Raw genomic sequence first — 22,283 nt, forward strand, 5'->3', positions numbered from 1 at the left:
GTGAAAGGGTTAAAAGACTTTCTCAGTGTAAGTGATGTACAAATGAAACATGCTGTTTAGTCTTATACTTCAAACCACTCCACATGTTAACTCACTGTAACCACTAACCACCATGCTAGTGTTGTCACGGTAACTGTTACTGTCACTGACGTAAGTGGGGAACAAGAAAGGCCTTAAAGATTAGATTTTACTATAGAAATTAATTTGGAAAGTTGCCTTAAAAATTTAAGATTAATGCCTTAAGAAAAAGTGTAATTATCGGCTGCTTGTTGGACAAACTCCCATAAAACATCCTGGTTTAAGTCAAATCCAGTCAGGCTTTTTTTTTTTACAGTGCCACCTCTCAGAAGTGAACAGCTCCATCTGTCATTAGACCGAGGTTTGACCCCACCATATCAGTCTGACAATGACCTGGCATTTGTGATGCGTTCAGGGACACAAATCGGGGTCAAGTGTTGAGTATTAAAAATTTGCATGGGACGTTCAGGAACTAACTTGGTGGGGTGTTTGGGAGCTATGATGCGCGTGGGGCATTCAGGAACTGAAACAAGCATGGGACCTTAAGTTCACTAAAATTAGCGTTGGATTTTAGGGAAGAAAAACTAGGGTGGGGTGTTAAGGGACTAAAAGGTGTTTGTGGGGTGTTTGAGGTGTTCACAATTAAAAGGGATGTGGGGCATTTGGGAGGGTAAAATGAGCATGGGGTGTTCAGGGACGTTTCTGGTGTTATCCTGTGCAGTGTTTCATAGTGAGTGGAAAAATTATAATTTTATTCATAACTTTGTGACTAAAAGTTTAAAATTTTAGGGTTAACCCCTAACCCTTTTTTATCTTTCACCAAAGTCCAAAATTTGTCTTTTGAATACAAACTCTGATCATATGACTCCCTCTGTCGTCAGAGCCTTGAGAGTATACTGCTGGACTATTAATAAAAATATTATATGGAAGAAGACAATAATTATATTAAAAAAATAAAGTATCTAACATTTAATACTGAGTGAATATGAAGTGTGATAAGTTAAAGAGTGTTTCAGTAGTACAGTGTAATAAACAATTTAAAGACCTGTTACCCACAATCCTTTAGTGTTACTGTTCAGTGTGGGTACCTGACTCTGACAGCAGGGGGAGCTCTCAGCCTGTTCCCCTGGACTTCACCAACTGAAACACAAACTCACTATTCAGACATTAAAGTCGGTATTGTGACAACACTGCACACAGTATGCTGTCAGTCTGTGTGCGCATGTGTGTGTGCGCGCGTGCGCGTGCAAGCTTTGACTGCTGATGACATCACCGTCCAATTCCATGCAGCTTCTGTGTATCATTTGTTTAATAGAGGAAGAAGCTGCTTCCTGCCAAAGATGTTTCTGTGTGTGTGTGTGTGTGTGTGTGTGTGTGTGTGTGTGTGTGTATTGTATCTCTAACATTCTCAAAGGAATTTTAACTCGAAAGCAACTGGACTCGGTTACCAGGCTGTGGGACCAGTCCCAGCCTGGTCAGATGCGAACATGAACTGATGAAGCCTCTTGGATGAGAGGTGAAACGTTTTCCTAGACAAATAACCGAGTCCAGTTGCTTTCGAGTTAAAATTCCTTTGAGATACTATGACCTGGACAAATGAGAATATTCACAGGCTATCTCTAACATTGTGAGGACCACTATGACCATGGTGGTGAGGACATGTCTGCATTGTGAGGACATTTTGGCCGGTCCTCCCTATGCAAAAGTTCAGACTTGGTTTTAAGGTTCAGATCAGAATCAGGTTTAGGTGAGGGGGGGTTAGGGCTGGGGTGATGGTCTTGACAATGCATTATATGAAGTAAGGTCCTCACATATATAGAAAGACAAACGTGTGTGTGTCTGGGTCAGAGCTGTGTAGTAATGTGTGTGTAAAGTAGATGACAGTAGATCTGATGTAGAATAAACTCAGCTTGTTGTAAACTGTGTCTCTGTCCTGAAGGGGGCGTCACCACTCTGCTTATCCAATCAGAGAGCTCTATTGCAGATAGCTACTGTCAGAGGACTGATGGAGGCTTTAGTTGATTTTATTGAGTTGTCAGAGAATGTGAAGGGAACAGATGTGCAGAAATATAATAAACATTAAAGACAATGACTCTCACAGTTCTGCTCTGATTGTAAACCACAGACACACAACATCTTCTAATGTCATCTGTCACTTCAACATAATGGTGAAAATAGTTTTATGGTACTTCAGTCAAAGTACAGAAGCATTCTCACAAAAGTATCAAAAGTACTTATTATGCAGATTTAATGTAAAAAATGAACTTACATTCCAGAGTGGACACATTAAAAGCATAGAGCTTTACAATTATTGCACTTTTTGTTAAAAATATCTATTGTTTTTTATTATATGTCACTTTATTGTCATTTCAGTACTTTTGTCCTCATCAGGATCCTGTAGGTGTGAGGACTCCATGTTTCTAGGTACATTTACTTAAAGCTGCTATAAGTAAGTTTTCTCTGCTGCCAGACGTGGGAGTGGGCGCTGGTGACAGTCGCTTAGCAAGAGCTTCAGCTGTAGTGTTTACAAGACAAGAGGTTATTACTTACACGGCCTCGGAGCAGCTACGTCTTTGGGACAGACTGGACTCTAAAGTGACAAGACAGTGCTGCCAAACCTGGGCTAGCTGGTTAGCATGCAGACTTCAGTAGAAAAAAATAATGACAGAACTAAAAACAAAACTAGAGTTAATACTGATGTTGCTTTTACCCACTAGAAACAGCTCCTGTTGAGTAAAGAAATAAAGTTTGATGCTAAACTCATGTTTTTTCTATACTGAGTAAACAGCTGTTAATGCTAATGTTAGCTATGTATCAAAAGCAAAACTTACAAATAGCTCCATTAATGCATCAGTGACAATCATACTATAACCTAATACTGTGACACTCCAACAGGAACTTTTACTTTTAATACTTTAATAAAACTGTGAATGCAGGACTTAATTTTTAGAGTATTTTCATATTTAAAGTACATCAGTACAAGTCCTGCATTTAATTTGTTAATAATTAGATGTCAACAAATGGCTCTGTTCATTATTAATGAATCACATCCATTAAAATGACTATATACTGTGACAGTATACAGGATACTGTAGTAACCACCTGACAGTACTTCATGTTTTATAAACTTATGCAACATTTGACTCTGCAAACCACCCAGTAACTGTCAGATAAATGTAGTGCAACAGAAAATACTCTGAAATACCTCGGAAATGTGGCAGAGTTTAAAGTCAGTGTTCAGTTTTGCAGGTCCTTGTGGTCCTCTAATCTAACACGCCTTTAAAAAATAGATTTATTTGACAACAATGAAAAGAAATAGAAGCCTGCAGTAACACAGTCCTGGCATTCAGGACCCAAACAAACACACAACTTCAGGTCAACTATTTTTTACCAACAGTTTAACCCCTCTCAAGGAACGTCAGACAACTGCACTGATAAAAATGCATTTTACCCGCTGAACTCCTGAATCTAAAGAAATGAGATTAGTTAAATTCATGAAATGGTGAAGTAACCAGGAGCTGGATTTTTTAGTGTTGAGACCAAACTTGAGTTCAGTCATTTATACTGTGAGAAAACTGAGAGTTTGGAATTTTGTTGGAAATGGTAATGTGAGGTAATTAACCCCAGTAAACCTATTTTAAGGAGTTTGCAACTTACACTCACTGATCACTTTATTAGGAACACTGCACTGACTGTAGCTCCTCAGTCCTTTGGGTCCTGGGTCCAGATGTTAAACTTTCCTCTGAGACTCTGCTCCATGTTGACATGACTGCATCACAGTCTCCTGTTCTACCTCATCCCAAAGGGGGTCTACTAGATCCAGGTCTGAGACTGACCTGGACTCACTGTCATGTTGATGAAACCAGTTTGTGTCATGGAGCATTATCCTGCAGGAAGTAGCCATTAGAAGATGGTGGCCACTGTGGCCATGAAGGATGAACATGGTCAGAACAACACTCAGACAGACTGAGACATTCAGACCAGGACTGACTGGTGTTAAGACCCAAAGTGGATCCAACCATGTGACCCTACCATCTGCTGCCTGAGCAGAAATCCAGATCCATCAGACCAGGTCTTCACCTGTCCAGTGTTGGTGAGTCTGGGTCCACAGCAGCCTCAGGTTTCTGGTCTTGGTGACAGGAAGTGGACCCAGATGTGGTCTCTGCTGTTGTAGTCCATCCACCTCCAGGTTGACGTGTTGTTCACTCTGAAGCTTTTCTGCTCAGCTCAGGTGTACAGAGTGGTTATCTGAGTGACCGGAGCCTTTGATGTGAACATTACCTGAAGCTCCTCACCTGGATCTGCTCTGCTGCCACGTGATTGGCCGATTGGATAGATGCAGAAATAAGCAGGTGCGCAGGTGTTCCTAATAAAGTGCTGGATGACTGTATGTTTGAGTGTGGAGTGTTGTACCAACAGGTGGCAGAGTAATTATAACCACTCAGAATATTTCATGTGGAATAAAAAAAGTCAGATTTTGTCAAACTGTTGTAGTTTGTGGTGTTGGTTGTATTTCTGTCACACAACTCAACAACAGGATTTCAGAAATGATTCTGAACATACTGGGAGAGGAGGTGACTTCATCTTGCGTTGGAGCGTTTGTTTTGATGATAGACGGGACGCGGTGGTGTGGGCGGGGCTTACAGGAGGAGCGGAGCTAACAGAGTTCAGCCTTAACCTGGAAAGTGAACAGAGAGAGAGAGAGAGAGAGAGAGAGAGAGAGAGAGAGAGAGAGAACCGCTCTGCCTCGGGACTCACCTGAGCTTCGCCGGAGCCCGTCGACGTCTGCACACACAGGTGAGTCCGACTGCACGGCACAGAAAACCATCGCTAACCGGAGCCCGAGAGAGACCGAGGACCAGGTTCTGACGTCAGACAGACACTGAACCGCGAGGTGATTGATCAGTTATTCATTGGTTAATCAATAAGTTCCCGCTTTACCAGAGCAGCTGTCCCGCTGAACACGTTCAGGTTGTGTCATTTCACAGACGCACAACTGCTGTCAGTGAACGTTTGTGTCTCAGAGTTATTGAGTGGCCCAGTTCCTCTGAACCCAGCCCACAGATCAATACTGATGATTATGTTCTCGGTATTGATCAGTTCGTTAATATCGGTTGTTATCAGCTTGTTGTTGTGTTGCAGTGTGTGTCCTTACAGTGTGTGTTTTTCAGTTTTAACTCTTCTGCAGCCAGGTCCCGTGTATTACTGATAATAACTGTATCTAATCAGAGTTTTAATGACTCAGATCATAGAGATTATTACTCATCAGGTTTGATGTAAAATTAGTTTTTGTTTAAAACAAACAGGCAGAAATCCTTTTCACCAAAGTAAAAATCACATTCTCATTTATTTAATATAATTCTTCATATTTGCATAATTTACACACACAGAGACAAATATTTATTTATTCATGTAATTAGGTTTTTAGCTGACCTGCTGATGGTTACGCAACATAAACATAATTAGTCAGAATAATTCATTCTACTGATTAACCACATCAGTTTGCCCTGTTATCAACATTTAATTACCGTCATCTTTAGAAGCACATTCATTACTTGAAGAAACACTGCAACAGACTGTAATGTAGCTGTGACACAGTTTATGTGTGTCCACAGGAGGAGTTAGAGTTGTTAACAAATACATTGATTAACACTTAGATCAGATTACAACGACATTAGAGTCTGTTAGAAAACAGTTATCACATCTTTATACAGTGATTATTACTTTGTACAAACTTTAGATACATAGTCCTGCAGAAACACTTCGGTCAAAAGTACAGGTTCAGAGACCCAGATCTGCTCAGGGTGTGTTGTGTACCTGGATACAAACATGTAACAAACATGCAAGTGTACACAGTGTGTGTGTTTGTAGTTCTGCAGAAGAGGAAGGAGGAGGAGGAGAGGGACAATGAGGAGGAGAGGGGAGCAGAGGGAGGACAGCACCACACTCATTGCCATGGAAACCAAGCCAGAGAACAACTATGGCAGCATCACCATGGTAACAACCTGAATGTGACCTGATCAGTAACAGTCTGAATAATTATTGGAACAATTAATCAGTGAGACAATCAGCAGAGAGATGTGAAGTCAGTGAGGGTGGCGTCATTAAAAGCAAAGGAAGGTAGTAACAAAGTATTACAGTAGTAGTAGTAGTAGTGGTAGTAGTAGTAGTAGTAGTAGTAGTGGCAGGTGTATACCATACCACAGAAATGCATTACATCACATTGACACATCACAGTTTTAGAACAAACACAGTTTTTACAGTTTTTGTTGAAATTTGGCCTCACATGCAGACAAGGGGAGAGGCCAGTGACAGCACACATTCTATTGTAGGGAGAAGATCACAGTGAGTTCAGCTGATGGTTGAGTCACAGATGCAGTGATTCCTTGTTTTTTAAAAATCTTTATTATTTATTTATTTATTTTCTTTAATTTCAGAAAAAAAAAATATCTAAATGTAAATAAGCAAAGAAGCAGAGTTTGTTTATAGAGACAGTCATCACAAAGTGCTTCACAATCAAATTAATCAAATCAAATAAAAGGATTCAAATCAAAATCCATCCAATAAAAGCAGATAAAATATTCAGGAGGAAAAAAGATGGCACCGGTTAAAAGCATGAAACACCACATGCTTCCTGAAACCTGAACAGACTGGTTTCAGTTGGTCGTTCAGAGTCCACAGAGTCAGACTCAGTGGGAGACCTGTCCATGACTAAATAATAAAAACTGAGGTGTTGTAAAATCTTTGACCAGTAGTGCATATAAATAAAACCCTCACATACCTATACTCTGGCTTCAGGTCATGTTTAGCATCAGGTGGAAACTGTTCACTCCATCAAAATGGAAAAATTGCAGAAAGTTTGGTCCAGAAAGTAAAACCAGTGAGATCAGCTGCTGCAGTGTTTTGACCTCTCAGCTGGTTTTAATGAGTGCTTGTTTTACTGCTGCAGGAAACAGGAAGTATGTGATTAGTTAAGACAGACCGTCTCCACACAGATTAACACCAACTGAGTGATGAAACATTAAACAGTAGATGTTTGTCCTGGTCTTCCTCTCATCACCATGATTGTCGTCAGTCTCATTAACAACAATGAAGACATGAAACAGCAGGAAGAGTCAAATCTGCACTGGTTCACTGTGACGAGACTGAAAACGCACATCAGACTGAAACACTCCTGATGAGAGGAAATAAACAACCGTCTGAAAAACAAGACGAGGTCTCACAAGTTAACGACACAAGCTCACTGCTCTGCTTCACTCTCACAGAGAAACATCTGTATCAGCCTCTGCCTCGTACTCCTCCAGCTGCTGAGCAGCAGGTGGAGACCCAACACAAAGCTGAAAGAGAGGAACACAGGGCTGAGATGTTCATGTTTGTTAACTTTAACTTTCAAAAACCAATGTGGATTATTTCTTCTGATCCTCCAGTTCTATAAAACATGAGTGATTCAGTGATTTATGAATCGTGCTGGAGACAGTGAAAGTCTGTGACAGGTCGAAGTTGTTGAAATGTCAACGCAGCATGGAATTTAAGGTGTCTTGTGCACCCATGTGTGTTTATATGCATGATGCAATAATAACAAAATCATTCATTCATTCATTCAGAATGCATCAGAGAAGTAAAAAAGCTCTGTAATGGTGAGATAAAAAAAACAAAAACGTTTAATCAAAAAAGAAAAACCCACAACTTCTAAATTCAAAACGTTCCTGTGAAGACAAAACTCATCAGCTCATACGTCACTAATCACTGATCACGTCTGAAGAGACAGCAGGGACCATACACACGTCTTTATACAGGGGAGTCACTGCAAAATGAAGTGTGTTAGTTTCATCATCAGGTTTTAATGGTGGTCGAGATCAAACAGGGGAGAAGCTGCAGGTGAGAGAGCTGAAGTAAAACTGATCAAATCAGGCTTCTCATTCTGGAACATTCTGCTCTGTGATCAACTGTCTGTTATTCTCTCAGTCTCCAAGTGAAATGTTTTACCTGTGTTGAATCAGTCTGTTGTTATTTCCCAGAATGCACCTGTTCAGCCTCGGGACAGGAACATGTTCAGTGACAGATCGACTCGAGTTGGTGAGTAAAACAAACATGGTGCTGCTGAGTCAATATTACCTGAGAGGACAGGAAGACAGAGAGCAAACAGTGAGGAGGAGCAGACTGATGAGCTTCAGCAGGGGACGACCTGACGACCTTTAACTCACCTGCACAGGTGGGACAGCTGGTGGAGAATTACCACAGGACAAACAATCAGGCGATCAGTCAGGTGTCAGGTGGTCAGTCCACTGTCTACAGGTGTTTCCTGAGGGTATCATGACATTAGCACAGAACAGCCAATAGCAGATGGGTCAGTCTAAGCAGTGATGACCTCACATCAGTGATGCTTTGAATGCTATGCTCCTATTGGACAGATTTTGTGTTGGTATGGGAGGAGCCTCGGAACTCAGAGAAGGAGGAGGGTACAGATGTTAACCCCACCCACCTGAAATGGAGGGAGGATTTTCTGAACAGACTGAGACACGCTGGGCTGCTGCAGGAACAGGTGAGCAAAACAAGCACACCTGTGGACACAGCAGACGTCCTGAGGTCAGACTGAGCTTTTTGAGGAGTGAAGCTGTAAACGGATCAGTTCCTCCACATGACACCAGTGAGTTTTCTCAAGTCAACATTCACACACACACACACACACACACACACGCACCACAGTAAAGACAGATGCTGCAGCTGTATGGAGCCTGTACCTGTTGAAACACTTCATTACTGGATCATTGTGCTGCTGCAGTGTGTCCTGCTGGTCGAGCTGAGCATTGTTTTCAGGGTTTTCTGAGCCTTCATCAGGGTCATCCACGAGGCCACAGGCCAAGATGCCTTGGTCAAATAAAGCTCTACTCTTTACTACAAGTGTTGCTGGAGTTTTGACCTCTTTTGACCTTTTCCTTTCTCCATGCAGCTCAGATGTAGGAGAAGCTGTGGCAGAGACCTTATTTTGTTTCAATAACATGTCAGGAAACATTCAAATGTCCCACAGGCCACAGTGATGTCCTTAAATGTCCTGTTTTCTTCAGTCCAGACTGAAACACTGACACACTGGATAAACTGACATCAGAATGAGTAAACATTCAAAGATTCAGTGACAAAGTGTCCAAGTCTGAAACTCCTGTTGCACACTCTGTTTTCAGTCTAAATCTGAAGTAAAGTGGTGTCTGTGGCTGACACTCAGGTGAAGTACCTCAAGACTGAGGCTCCGGCTTCAATGAACTCATGTTCATTTTCTGGGGCTGAACCTGAATCAGCACTCGGCTCCTGTGGTCCTGAGGGATGTTCAGGATGTGTGGTTGGGTGTTGTCTGTGTAACCTCCATAAGTAACCTCCTTAATGTTTATGCATCATGGGACCCAGTGGGAGGGTATAAAGAGAGAAGGGGAGTGGACCCAGAACAGAACCTTGTGGGACTCCAACGGAGATTTAATGACCCCCTGTGTCTTTCTACAGAGGGAGGTGGTGCAGACAAAGATGAAGATTTGTTTTGTCCTCCTCAGTGCTCCGTGGAGCGTCCTCTGTTATTACGCTGAGGAGATCAGTCTGAGGGTCCCCCTGCAGGTAAAGCACCTCGTCCTCCTCTGCTGTCCAGACACAGACCAGAGTCCTCACCTATGTCCCTGTCCTCCTGCAGATGGTCACTGCTCCAGTCGTTATCTGGTCTGAACAGATCCTGTCCAAGCTGTCCCTCCCCAACCCTATGTCCCACGACGTCCCCAACCCCCCACCTGACTACTACACCTGTCAGTTCAGGACCAACAAGCTGCAGAGGTGATCACATCAGAAAAACACTGCTGCTCTTTGATTTCAAGAAAGAGCTTTAAGGAACACAAACACGATTCACGACAAAACTTCACTGAAGACAAGTGACGTTAATGTTCATGAGCTCCCCGATGAAAAAAACTGTGGTCTGCACATCTGAAATAGTTGAAATACTGAAAGAAGTTGTTGAAATGGACGGGCTGAATGAAGTTAAAGTGTAAGCAGAGGAGCTGGAGTGGGTTTTTCCTTCAGTGAAAATGTCCAGTCTGAGGCCATTTCCCTCCTCTCTGTCGGCAGGTTTCTGGGCAGCGACAACAAAGAGACGTTTTTCAAGACGACTCAGCGACACCAGGTGGTGAGTTCAGACCCCTCAACACACCAGTCAGACACAGTCTGTGTGGACACGTGTGACATGTGGAATCATCTGGGTTTTGATTTGAAAACTGTGATGCTACAGAAAATGATGTGGGCCAGATGTTCAATAACCACAGCTGCTTATTATGTCTTAATGTGCAAAACTAAAAGTTACAACAGCACAAGTCAAGCAGGTTCTTTTAAAGAGCTCGTCCTTCACGTGTGAGGAACGTGCCCACGTTCACCAAAGAGTTCAGTTTTCAAAAGTGTCATCTGGACACGAGATGCCTGCCGTCACTAAAGTATGGATAACAGCAGATACATGGATTCATGAACAGACGTACAACTGACAGATGATCACCAGGTTCCTCCTCTCGCAACATGCTGCACAAACAGAAACGTAGTAACAGTGATTCTCTGTTTGTTAAGTTACATTTTTCAAACTAGTCCAGTGGTAATTAAAAAAATGAATGAATTCAAAAAAACTCATGAAACTAACTTTGTGTTTTCTGTTTTCCATCCTGAGAAAATCTCATAAACAGAAAAGAAAAATTAAAATGATGTATTGTTCTGTTATTATGTTAATTAGATAAAATGTAAACAAGAAAACTTATTTTCCATTTTTGATTATCTGTTTACCAGAATTAATAAATAATGATATATTATTATATTATTATAATGATATATATATATATATATATATATATATATATATATATATATATATATATATATATATATATATATATATATATATATATATATATATATATATATATATATATATATATATATATATATAAAGAGAGAGAGAGAGAGAGAGAGAGCAGATATTAATAATCTGCTCTGAGCTTTTAATATCAGTCTGTCATGTTTGGAATTTTCCCCAACAGTCCAGTGAACTCTGAATTCACACCATCTAGTCCTGGTCCTGGTCTGAGCAGGGTTCGGTGGAGGTCCTCACAGACTCCTCTGATTGGTTCAGAGACAGAAACCAGTTAACTTCTCAGATTCCAGGATGTTTCAGTCAACAGGCGGACGCTGCAGGCGGCGACGCCTCCACTTCAAACACTATCTGCCAGCAAACACACATCCTCAAATACACACCGTGTACACACACACAATCTACACATACACACTGTCTACAAACACACACAATCTACACATACACACTGTCTACAAACACACACATTTTTCTGAGAACTTGGGAACTTAAACAACTTGCAAACTCACTCTCTCACTGTACCTATCTAATAAAGACATTAAAAGGCCAAAAAAGACACATGAAAACAGGATGATTTCACCATTTTAAACTAAATATATGTTTAAATTTGACCACATTTCAAACTAAAAAATGAATCAATAAAAAATCTATCGATTCTTTCTCCACCAGAGTTTTATTCCTGGCATTTAGATCTTCAAACTGGAGAATAAAACAGAAACAATTTTACTGGTCTGTAATTTCCTGAAAAAATAAAATAAATAAATACATTTTCAGTTTCAGGAAAAAAATTATACAATTTATATTTTGATACTGTTTGTAAATGTTACATAATAATTAAATAACTGCATTTCAATTAAAAAGTATCATTGGAGAGCCAACCATTACTTCAATCCTGAATTACTGAATGACACTGTTAACAAAACATAAGAAATACGGCAAAGGGAAAGAAAAAAACCTTTCTATACACAACTTACAATAAAGTTTCATCACTATCATCTGTTATCATTTTAAAGATCACTATAAAGATTTTATAAACAAGAACAACTAGGAAAATAAGTGACTAATTAGACCAAACAAGGATAAACGTTATCTTGTGGAGTCCCTCAGGGAAGCGTCTCAGGGCCCCTTATACAGATTTAAAGGAACAGTCCCAATATTTAGATTAATTCTTATGATTTCTATCAACAGCTTCAAAATTCACCTACAACCCTGACACAAGAAATTTACAAGAAGAATATTATATTATTCTTTGTGTGGAAAACTAACATTATCTGTTGTTCCCTGTTTAAAGCTCATGTTAAAAATAAAACAAGCACAACAGCTGAAGTTGAAGTGGCAGTTCAAAAGCTGACTGATGAGAACAGATCTTACAATTTATTTACTGACTGAGCTTAAACAAACATGTCTTTAGTAACTGTTCACTAAAACTGGTCTAAAACTGAAGATCAGCTTATGAAACGGGATCCCAGGTCATCTTTGTGAAAAGTTTGAGACTAAACCTGAGGATGACGCCGGTGAGGAGGAAGCTGTGACTGAACTCTGTGAGACATCATAATAATGTCTGAAAAAGAAAAGAGGCACAACTTTGGGTCTAGGTCTGTCTCCCAGGAGGATTTAAACAGATGGAAATATGAAGTCAGTCAGAAATATGAAGCCTCTCTACTTCTACTGAACCAGTTGGCAAAGTGGCAGGACTGTATCCAGACTAGGCCCTGCACTGACCGTGTCCTGTCCTTCCAGCTGTACGAGATTCTGGCCAGGACTCAGTATGGTTCGTTGAAGAAGGGGGAGGTTGGAATCGACCGGTTGCTGAGTGAGCAGGTCTTCACTGCTGCCTACCCTCTGCATGAGGTGAGCTCCTGACCCTTAAGATCCCTTTGAGACCACTGAGGAACTCTTATTCTGATAACGTTCAGACATTTAAAGATGTGATGATTAATGTTTAACTGTCTCTGCACTCAATTTCCATATGAAGCCTTTTGATGACAACACCAGAGTTGTCTGAACATCAATCCTACTCTGCTTTTATATTTGCAGGGTGGGTTTCAGCTGCCAACCCCCCCAGTGCCCCCCGAGTCTTTAAGTATGAGGCAGATACTGTATTCATACTGGGCCCAGTGGTCCTGCTGGAGACGTTACCAACCTCTGGACCACATCAGGGAGTATTTTGGAGAGAAGATAGCACTTTACTTTGCCTGGCTCGGTAACTATGGCAACAACACTTCTAATGAACAACTACTAACTATTTGTCAGCTGTTTCTGAAATTTGATTTCATATTGGTTTCTATGGTAACTGACTGTACATTTCTATAGTAACTGTTTCTGACCATAGGTTTCCATGGTAACTGTGTCTGACTCTAGGTCTCCATAGTAACTGTCTCTGACTGCAGGTTTCTACAGTGGTTGGCTGTTACCGGCGTCTCTCGTCGGGACTATGATCTTCCTGATTGGGTTCTGGCTCATGGCCACTGATGTTCCAGCGTAAGTATAAACTCTGTCATGCTAACATGCTAACATGCTAACATGTCAGCTTAATGTGATTATCACCTTTGATGTTCACATAAAATAAATAGTCTGAAATACTCAAATATTTGTGCATATTTCTATTTACTAAAGATGCATGTGTGTGTGTCTGTGTGTGTGTGTGTGTGTGTGTGTGTAGGAACGAGGTGTGTGAGAGTGGGAACAGCTTCATCATGTGTCCTATCTGTAACATCTGTTCCCACTGGAACTACTCCAGCATCTGTTTCACCTACAAGGTACCTGTCTCCACCTGCCTGTCTCACTGTCCACCTGCCCATCTCTCTGTCTGCCTGTCTGTCTCTCTGTCCTATGAGACATCATCATACATTATAGTTGGCCATGTTAGAGGCTGTAATTGTCACATTTTCGTCTCCTCGTCATGATGCTCTGACAGTTTGAGAGGAACCTTGTTCTTATCAGATCATGTAGATTTTTAATATGAATATATGTGACTACAGCAGCTAAAATACACCGACACGAGCAGCTGGTGTCTTTGTTTACTTTGAGTTCAGGTTTCTGGACACAATGAAGATCTTTTGGATCATTTTTTCAGTGCATAACAGAATCACAGTGATGTGTCACAGACTTACAGGTGCACTGAGCTGTCAACCTGCAGCTGCTGCAGGTGTTAAGTACACCAAGACGACCACCTGTCCGTCTCTGTGATCACCTGTCTGTCTCTCTTCAGGCAGGTCTACTGTTTGATAATGGAGGAACAGTGTTTCTCAGTGTCTTCATGTCCCTGTGGGCCGTCACCTTCCTGGAGTATTGGAAGAGAACCTGCTCAGCTCTGTCTCACCGCTGGGACTGCTCTGACTTCCAGGATATCGAGGTACCTGTTTCCAACCTGTCCCTCTAAGGTTTCTGGGCTGTGAACCAGTGTGTGTAGAATATTAACCACAGTTCATGTGGTTCATTTTTCTGTTAAAGGAAATGATGCTCTGATTCTACAACCTTTTACTTTCCATTAAATATCTGATTGATTCCGTTTATGATTCTGGTGTTGGACCCCCCTGGACCACCTGGGGGGTCCTGATTGATTGATTTGTCTTTTGGATGAGTGAACTGTAACTCCTCCACTCACCATCACCATCCTCCACAGGAGCGACCTCGTCCAGAGTTCACAGCCATGGCGCCGATGACCGTTAGGAACCCAGTGACCGGAGCAGAGGAACCTCACTTTCCTGATAAGAAACGATTCAACAGAACTTTGACTGGATGCATGGTCATTGTCATCATGGTGAGTCTCCTGACCTCTGACCTTCATCTGACTACTATGACACTGGAACAGTCCACTGCATTCAGTTGCCTGACTGGACCATACACAGACATGTAAAGACTGGAACTGTTTTAGTCTAAAACTCCACAGTTGTGTTGTCTGGGCGGACAGAAACACAGAGACCTTTGGAAACGATCACGTAGACACCCATGGTGGCTCCTGATTGGCTGTTATCAGCCTGGGTGAAACAACATGGATAATGAATGAAAGTGTTACTGACCTTGTTGTCTTTGCAGCAGCTGTTGTTCAGTTCAGTTCTATATTTGAACTCTGCAACTGTCTTTGCTGTTCCTGATTCCAATGATTTACTGGAACTAACCAACTGAGAGGAGACAATCTACTTCCTGTTTACACCAGTTTGCACATGCTCAGTGTACTGAGTGGTCATGTGATGTGTTTTTTCAGGTGTGTTAGTGTGGACAGAGATGGTTTTAGTTTTAAAATGAAAACATATCAGTGTGGATGCAGCCTCAGCCTCAGAGACATGAAGCAACAGCAATGTTGTGTGTTTTTGTGTGTTATTGTGTGTCATTGTGTGTTGTTGACCTGCAGCTGCTGGAGTTAACCTTTCAGAGCTGACTGGGATGTGACACTACATATTCATACAGGTTGTGTTTCAGAAGCAGTATGTTCACCTTCCTGTTTCCTGTGTGCAGATCACTGTGGTGTTGATGTTCCTCATCTCCATCATTCTGTATCGCACAATCCTCACCATCATCATCTACAACTCTCAGGACAGCTTCCTCAGCCTCTCTGTGAGTAGCGCAACGCAAGACAACACAACACAGTGCAACGTAACACAGCGCAGCACAACCCAAGACAATGCAAGACAACACAACACAGCTTAACACAGCTCAACGGAGCGCAACGCAATGCAGTGCAATGCAACTCAGTGCAATGCAGTTCAATGCAGCACAATGCAATGCAAAGCAGCGCAACTCAGCGCAATGCAGTGCAGTGCAGCGCAATGCAACGCAACACAACACAATGCAACACAACACAGCACAATGCCGCATAACGCAGTGCTGCGCAGTGCAACGCAACACAACACAGCGCAACTTAGCACAACGCAGTGCAACGCAGCTTAACACAACTGAACGCAGTGCAACTAAACGCAGCACAATGCAACACAATGCAGCGCAGCACAACACTGCACAACACAGCACAACACAGCACAACACAGCACAGCACAGCACAGCACAACACAACACACACAATAAAACACACCACAACACAAAGCCATATTACTGTAAATCTCCATGAGGTTTAACAGTAACAACGGAGGCTCCAAGACTCTGCCCTGAGGGACGCCACAGGTCACTAAATTCACTTTTATATCAACCTGATTTCTCTCTCTCCCTCTCTCTCTCTCTCTCTCTCTGTGTGTGTGTGTGTGTGTGTGTGTGTGTGTGTGTGTGTGTGTGTGTGTGTGTCTGTTCAGGCTCAGAGGATAGCCAGTATTTCAGCATCAGTGTTGAACCTGTTGGTCATCCTCATGTTGTCCAGGGTTTACACTGCACTGGCCCATATCCTCACCCGCTGGGGTGAGTCACACCTTCATCCTCACCCTCTTCATCCTCAGTTTGAGCCTTACATTCAGTCAGCTTTAGTTATTTGATTTTCAGTTTTAGTCGATTCTTTTTTATACTAGTCTTTTAGTCACTTTTTTGAAGTTTCCTGTTTCTGAATGTGATCTTGAATGTGACCTTGAACCAGATAATAACAGTTGTTGTTGTGATGAAGCTGGATACTTTTTCTACATGAAGAGGATTTTACTTTTGCTTATTTCTAGAAAAAAATGTGTCAATGAATATTTTTCTTGTGTTCTTTGTTGACAAACTTAATTCAGTGTCTTTGTGTTTTGGATGAGGTTAGTGAGTTTCTGTCATACTGAAATTATTAATGACCTAATTATGAGACAGCCTAAAATGAACCAAAAAACATTTAACGTGTTGTTTTCAGACACTGCTCTAAACAGTGTCTAATTGTGTTGTATTTGTTGTGAAAGACTCAGCAGATGAAATGAGTCAGTGTGTGGAGAGTCTAAATGAACAGTATGGATTTATTGTGTGTTATGTCTAGCAGTAATGTTACACTGTACAGTCTGTTGTGTAGGTGACGTTCTCTCTGTGTGTTTCTGTCAGAGATGCATCGCACTCAGAGTAAATATGAAGACATGTTTGTCCTCAAAGTTTTCATCTTCCAGTTCGTCAACTTCTACTCATCTCCAGTTTACATCGCTTTCTTCAAAGGCAGGTGAGAACCGCTCCAGCCAATCAGAACAGGCCTCACAGGTTCATCATTACCTGATCCCAAATTAGCCTTTTTCTTTTCTTTCTTCCCTTCCCTCTTATTTTATTTTTTCATCTTGTTCTTTGTAGTTTCTGCCTCTTTCACTTTCAAAATAAAACAGATTAAATTACATCGTGAGGTCTCTTGGTTTGTGAGCAGCAGGAGGAGAGGAGCCGCAGCGCCTCCTGCAGGCTGATGATGAGAACACAGCTGTTTGTTCATTGTTCAAAGCCCCTCAGTCACCTCAGGGATGTGTCACTTCTAACAGACTGTGTAAACACACAATGCTGTGCCAGTCTGAATCGCTGGAGTTTGTGTAACAGGAAGCAGCAGACTGACATGAAAACATCACACAGCTTTAACGACATGATACATGACGATCAGAGAGGAAGAGGCTCACATTTGTTTGTTTGTTTGTTTGTTTGTGTCTCTGCAGGTTTGTTGGTTACCCTGGACACTTCAACACCCTGTTTGGAGTTCGCAATGAAGATGTGAGTCTGTCACCCTGTCTGATGAAGATGAAGATGATGATGATCAACGAATACAGAGCGTTGACTCCCACAGAAATAAAATGAATTCAAAGTCTGTCCATTGAGACACAGTGGTAGAAATCTCTGTATCATTAATGCAATAACTCTGCTTAAAACCAATTAGCTCAGTTAATAATAATGATAATGTTTATTTGCCTGGTACAGGGACTTCCTGTTGATGTTTAGGGCAACGGGTGGATTTTACTTGTGGCTCATTGCCTTATTTATATTAGTTTGAACAACAGAAGTTGATTTCTGCTGGTGTGTGTTTCAGTGTGGAGCGGGTGGGTGTCTTATTGAATTGGCTCAGGAGCTGCTGATCATCATGGTGGGAAAACAGCTGATCAATAACATCCAGGAGTTCATCTTCCCGTAAACACACACACACAGACACACACACACGGACATGGAAACAAGATAGTAACTTTCATGACACACACAGTCATGTGACTTGTATAACAGAAGGTGTCAGAGCATTTTGAACCTTGAAACTGAAGGCTCATTATTTGGCAGGAAGTTGAGGTCATGGTGGCAGAAGAGGAGGATGAGTCCACGGCTGAGGGAGGTCAAGAAAGAGGAAGGAGAGGAGGCTCAGATGGAGGAGCAACAGGGGGCGGAAGAGGAGGAGGAGGTCTCTCCCTGGGAGGCGGACTACCAGCTGCTGGTCTGTGAGGGACTCTTCAGCGAGTACCTGGAAATGGGTGAGTCCGGTTCTGATGATTCTGGATGGGTGGGTGTGTTTCTCTTAGATCTGGTCCATGACTCCTCACTGTGAATCCTCCTCTTCCTCCTCAGTGATCCAGTTTGGCTTCATCACCATCTTTGTGGCAGCATGTCCTCTCGCTCCGCTCTTCGCTCTCATTAATAACTGGGTGGAGCTTCGACTGGACGCTCAGAAGTTTGTGACTGAGTATCGCCGCCCGGTGGTGGAGCGAGCTCAGGACATCGGCATCTGGCTCCGCATCCTGCAGTTCATCACACACGCAGCCGTCCTCAGCAATGTAAGACGATGATCCTGCACGTCTGTCCCTGTGACATCATAGACAGACAGCTGTTTAACAGGGTGTCACCTCTTTAGGCTTTCCTCATCGCCTTCACCTCGTCCTTCCTGCCCCGCCTCTACTACCGCTACACCAGAGACAGCACGCTGAGTGGCTTCATCAACTTCACTCTGGCAACAACACCACGCACCTACAACCGGGATCACACATCCTGCAGGTAGGCAACATCACTCCAACTACAACAACACACATCCAGCAGGTAGGCAACATCACTGCAACTGTAGCAACACATATCCAGCAGGTAGGCAACATCACTGCAACTGTAGCAACACATATCCAGCAGGTAGGCAATATCACTGCAACTACAGCCAGCATCACACATCCTGCAGGTAGGTGACATGACTGCAGGTCCATGTAGCACTGATATTGCTGATGTTGCTGATGTTGCTGATGAAGCAGAATGAGGCCAACACCCTGTCCAATGAATGAACTGTCTGTCAGTCATGTGACTTACTCTTTAATGTGTTAACACTGCAGGTGTTAAGTGATTATTGGTCTGGTTAAACCAATCACAGCAGGTTAACTGTTTATCATGATGTTGACTGGTGATGATTTTGCTGTTCTTCTTCTCTGCAGGTATCGCGGTTTCAGGGACGAAGATGGTCATTACACACCTGAGTACTTTCACCTGCTCGCCGTGCGTCTCAGTTTTGTTATCATCTTTGAGGTCAGTTTCTCTCACATATCAGGTTCATTTGATGAAGTTTGTTTATGAAAGTGTGAGAGGTTCACTGGGTTCACTTGATCCACCTGATTCACCTGGTTCACCTGGTTCACCTGGTTCTCCTGGTTCTTGTGGTTCTCCTGGTTCTCCAGGTTCACTACTGTTTCAAATAGCAGTGTAGATGCTTTGGGCCTTTGCTGACTGAGAAGCAGCCTGAGGTGCTGATCAGTCAACACGTGAAGGAAGCTACAGGTCTGGGTCCTGGTGACTTGATGAAGGCTTTTCCTGTCTCTCTTCTTCAGCATGTGGTCTTCTTTATTGGCCGTCTGATCGACATGATGGTCCCTGACATCCCAGAGGAGGTGGAGATGAAGATGCGGAGGGAGCACTATATGGCTAAAGAGGCACTGGCTGAGAACCAGGTACGATGAAACAGATCAAAGTTAACAGACTTTCAACTGTTACATGTAATTTCATGGCACGGCATCCTGTTAGACAGGCTGAGGCCCTGGGCAGGAATATTGGGCACAGCATAACAATGGTCCTCTTCTTACCTGTCAAACCATTTGTTGTTTCCAGTAATGGCCATATGTCATCACTGCTATGCTAATGACACACAGATTTACATTCCAGTCAGACCCTCTGGTCCCGGTAGTTCATAACTTCACTGCCCTTGTGATGTCAAAAACTGGATGTCACAAAACTTAACTCAAGTAAGACTCAAGTAAATGCTGCCAACTGCTGGCGTCCTGTTGGAAAACATCAAACCTACTGCAAAGAATCTTCCAGTTTGGTTTAAAGAAAGTTCAGTTTTGAGCAGCACACAACAAAACATTTTAAGTCTTCTTTACAATTTGAGATATATATCCAAAATATGATCTATTTTATCTTTATCTTTAAAGACACAGAGAATATTTTAGATGCTTTCATCTCCTCATGCCTTGACTATTGCAACAGCCTCTTCACCTGCCATAATCAAAAATCTATTAATTGGCTACAGACGGTACAGAACTCAGCAGCCAGACTTTTAACAGGATCCAGGAGAAGTGACCACACCACCCTGGTTTTAGCCTCCTTGTGAATTTATTTTAATTGATGACACTTAAAGCTCTTTGTGGCCTCTCTCCATGTCATATTTCTGACCTCTGAACAGCATGTGAACCAGCTCATAGCCTGAGGTCGCTTATTGTTCCTGAGGCAAAGCTAAAAACCAGAGGTGACAGAGGTTTCACAGTCAGAGCCCCGAAACTCTGGAAGGAGCTCAGCTCAGCAGAATCAGGGATTTTTTAAATTCTCTTCTTAGAACGTACTTTCTATCATTGTTTTATCATTTTATTGAGCTTTTCCTCATTTTACTTATTTTTACTTCATTTTATTGACTCCCAAACAGATCCAAAATAAAGATTGTATCTTTATTTTAGATTTGTACTGATCAACCTCCTGCTGGTGACAATGCCTTTGGTTTATTTGCACTGTAGTACTCACACACTTCCGTTATATTTCTGATCTGCTTCTCTTGCCTTATATGACCTGCATGTCTTATTCTGCTGCTTTGTGTAAATCACTTTGTAATGTGGATTTTTTTTTATGCTAGTTTGGTTTAACATCAGTTGTAGTTGGTTGTGTTTCTGGACAGATCCAGTTGGTCCAGTCTGTCTTAGCACACATTTGGTTTCCACTCTTATGTTCTGTGCTTCCAGTCTTTGGGGAAAACCATGATTCCCAGTGGTAAGGACACCGGTTCCAGTGACCTGCGACAGTGTGGATCTAGACCTTCACCACTGCTGCAGAGCGACTCCCCCCCACCAAACCTGGAGGAGATCCCAGAGGAAACGAACACACCAGGCAGCTGCTGAGTGGACTCTGTCCTGGATGTCACTCATCCCACTGTCTCAACATCCACATCTAAATGACTGCTCAACCTCCCTGACAGAGCCAGACTGTCAGACCTCTGCAAGCTCTACAAGAACTGTGTGTAATCCTTATGAGAATTCTGCAAGCAAGATGTAGATCTGCAGCAACTACAAGACTAGTTCTAGATATCTAGAGGTTCTACCAGACCTCTGCTAGATGGGAACGAGATTTACAGGACTGCTAGACCTCTACAAGACCTACTGTACATGAGCCCTTCAAGAAGACCCTAAAGAGTTCTTAGGTCTCTGCAAGACCAGCAAATGAACAGGGCTACAGCCTTTTGTACCTGTTAAAAGGTGTCTCTGTTCCTCTGTATTTCATGTATGAAGATATTAGAAAAAAAATATTAGAAACACTTTTGGATTTTTGCCATGATTTGATGTTGATTCATCTCTGTCTTGACACTGAAAAAACAGACCTGGATTTTATTATCTGTACTGTGTTTAAAGTCATCTGCATGAGATTCAACAAAGATCCATGACCAGTTTTATATATTTTTGATACATTTATAATTGTACATATTATAACAGAATTTTAAACAAATATCTTTCCTGAAAAAGGCTGAATATATGATGTAAATACATTTCTTACAGGAGTCAGGTGTTTGTGCTTTTTCATTTATCCTTATCAGATTTTTCTTTTAGAAGAACAACTGTTGAAGCAGAAAATCCTTCACATATCATGTGGCTTTATCTGTGATTCTGCTCCGCTGGCGCTAAAAGGCAAAGCTAGAAAAGATTTAATTAGAGAAATATTGTTCAGTAAGAAACATTTACATTGTCTGTGGGTCAAGTACATAAAAAGAAATAACAGCTGTAAAATTCAAACATTGTATCAGGGAAATTATAAAATAAACAGAAAACGGAAACTGTGAGTCTCCCAGAACATTTCATACTTTGTTGTTACAGAGAATAGAGTAGAATAGAACTTTATTGTCAACCAAAGTGGAAAAATTGTATTAAGCTCGACATAACGCAGCACAGAAAAAAAGTTATCAGATATTAAATGGTAATCCCACCACTGGAGTATAAAAAACTATAAAAAACACAATATAAAAAATTAAAGGTAATTTAAACATCATAAAGCATTAAGTCATACAAACAGACCACAGTGAAGCAGAACA

The 22,283-nt window shown here is 41.8% G+C and overlaps 1 protein-coding gene across 3 annotated transcripts; it reads left to right on the forward strand.

Moving 5' to 3' along the window:
- The first annotated feature begins 4,664 nt into the window (after nt 1–4,664).
- On the forward strand, nt 4,665–22,028 carry ano7 (anoctamin 7). 3 transcript variants are annotated; one of them, XM_071496058.1, is made up of 24 exons: nt 4,665–4,815; nt 5,890–6,015; nt 8,037–8,094; nt 8,430–8,560; nt 9,511–9,618; nt 9,692–9,828; nt 10,117–10,174; nt 12,638–12,748; nt 12,935–13,100; nt 13,288–13,378; nt 13,560–13,656; nt 14,109–14,252; nt 14,523–14,660; nt 15,356–15,454; nt 16,141–16,243; nt 16,844–16,955; nt 17,428–17,482; nt 17,796–17,893; nt 18,035–18,222; nt 18,317–18,522; nt 18,600–18,739; nt 19,159–19,249; nt 19,549–19,668; nt 20,947–22,028. In XM_071496058.1, the coding sequence occupies exons 2-24, from the start codon at nt 5,926–5,928 to the stop codon at nt 21,100–21,102; spliced, it is 2,697 nt and encodes an 898-aa protein (XP_071352159.1). In that variant the 5' UTR covers nt 4,665–4,815; nt 5,890–5,925; the 3' UTR covers nt 21,103–22,028. The 3 variants fall into 3 exon arrangements, with proteins under 3 accessions (XP_071352159.1, XP_071352160.1, XP_071352161.1); XM_071496059.1 differs by having other exon boundaries at nt 4,774–4,912; XM_071496060.1 differs by lacking the exons at nt 4,665–4,815; nt 5,890–6,015; nt 8,037–8,094; nt 8,430–8,560 and adding an exon at nt 8,577–8,665.
- Nucleotides 22,029–22,283: the final 255 nt, after the last annotated feature.

This window comes from Trachinotus anak, unplaced genomic scaffold (assembly GCF_046630095.1).
Source record: "Trachinotus anak isolate AG129_WGS33_773 ecotype Australia unplaced genomic scaffold, CSIRO_AGI_Tana_v1 ptg000014l, whole genome shotgun sequence".
Classification (NCBI taxonomy): domain Eukaryota; kingdom Metazoa; phylum Chordata; class Actinopteri; order Carangiformes; family Carangidae; genus Trachinotus; species Trachinotus anak.

Coding starts and splice junctions, on each gene's coding strand:
- ano7 (XM_071496058.1), top strand. CDS start 5,926: ATGAGGAGGAGAGGGGAGCAGAGGGAGGACAGCACCACACTCATTGCC. Junction 18,740..19,158: donor CGGGATCACACATCCTGCAG/GTAGGCAACATC, acceptor TCTTCTCTGCAG/GTATCGCGGTTTCAGGGACG. Junction 19,250..19,548: donor GTTTTGTTATCATCTTTGAG/GTCAGTTTCTCT, acceptor TCTCTTCTTCAG/CATGTGGTCTTCTTTATTGG.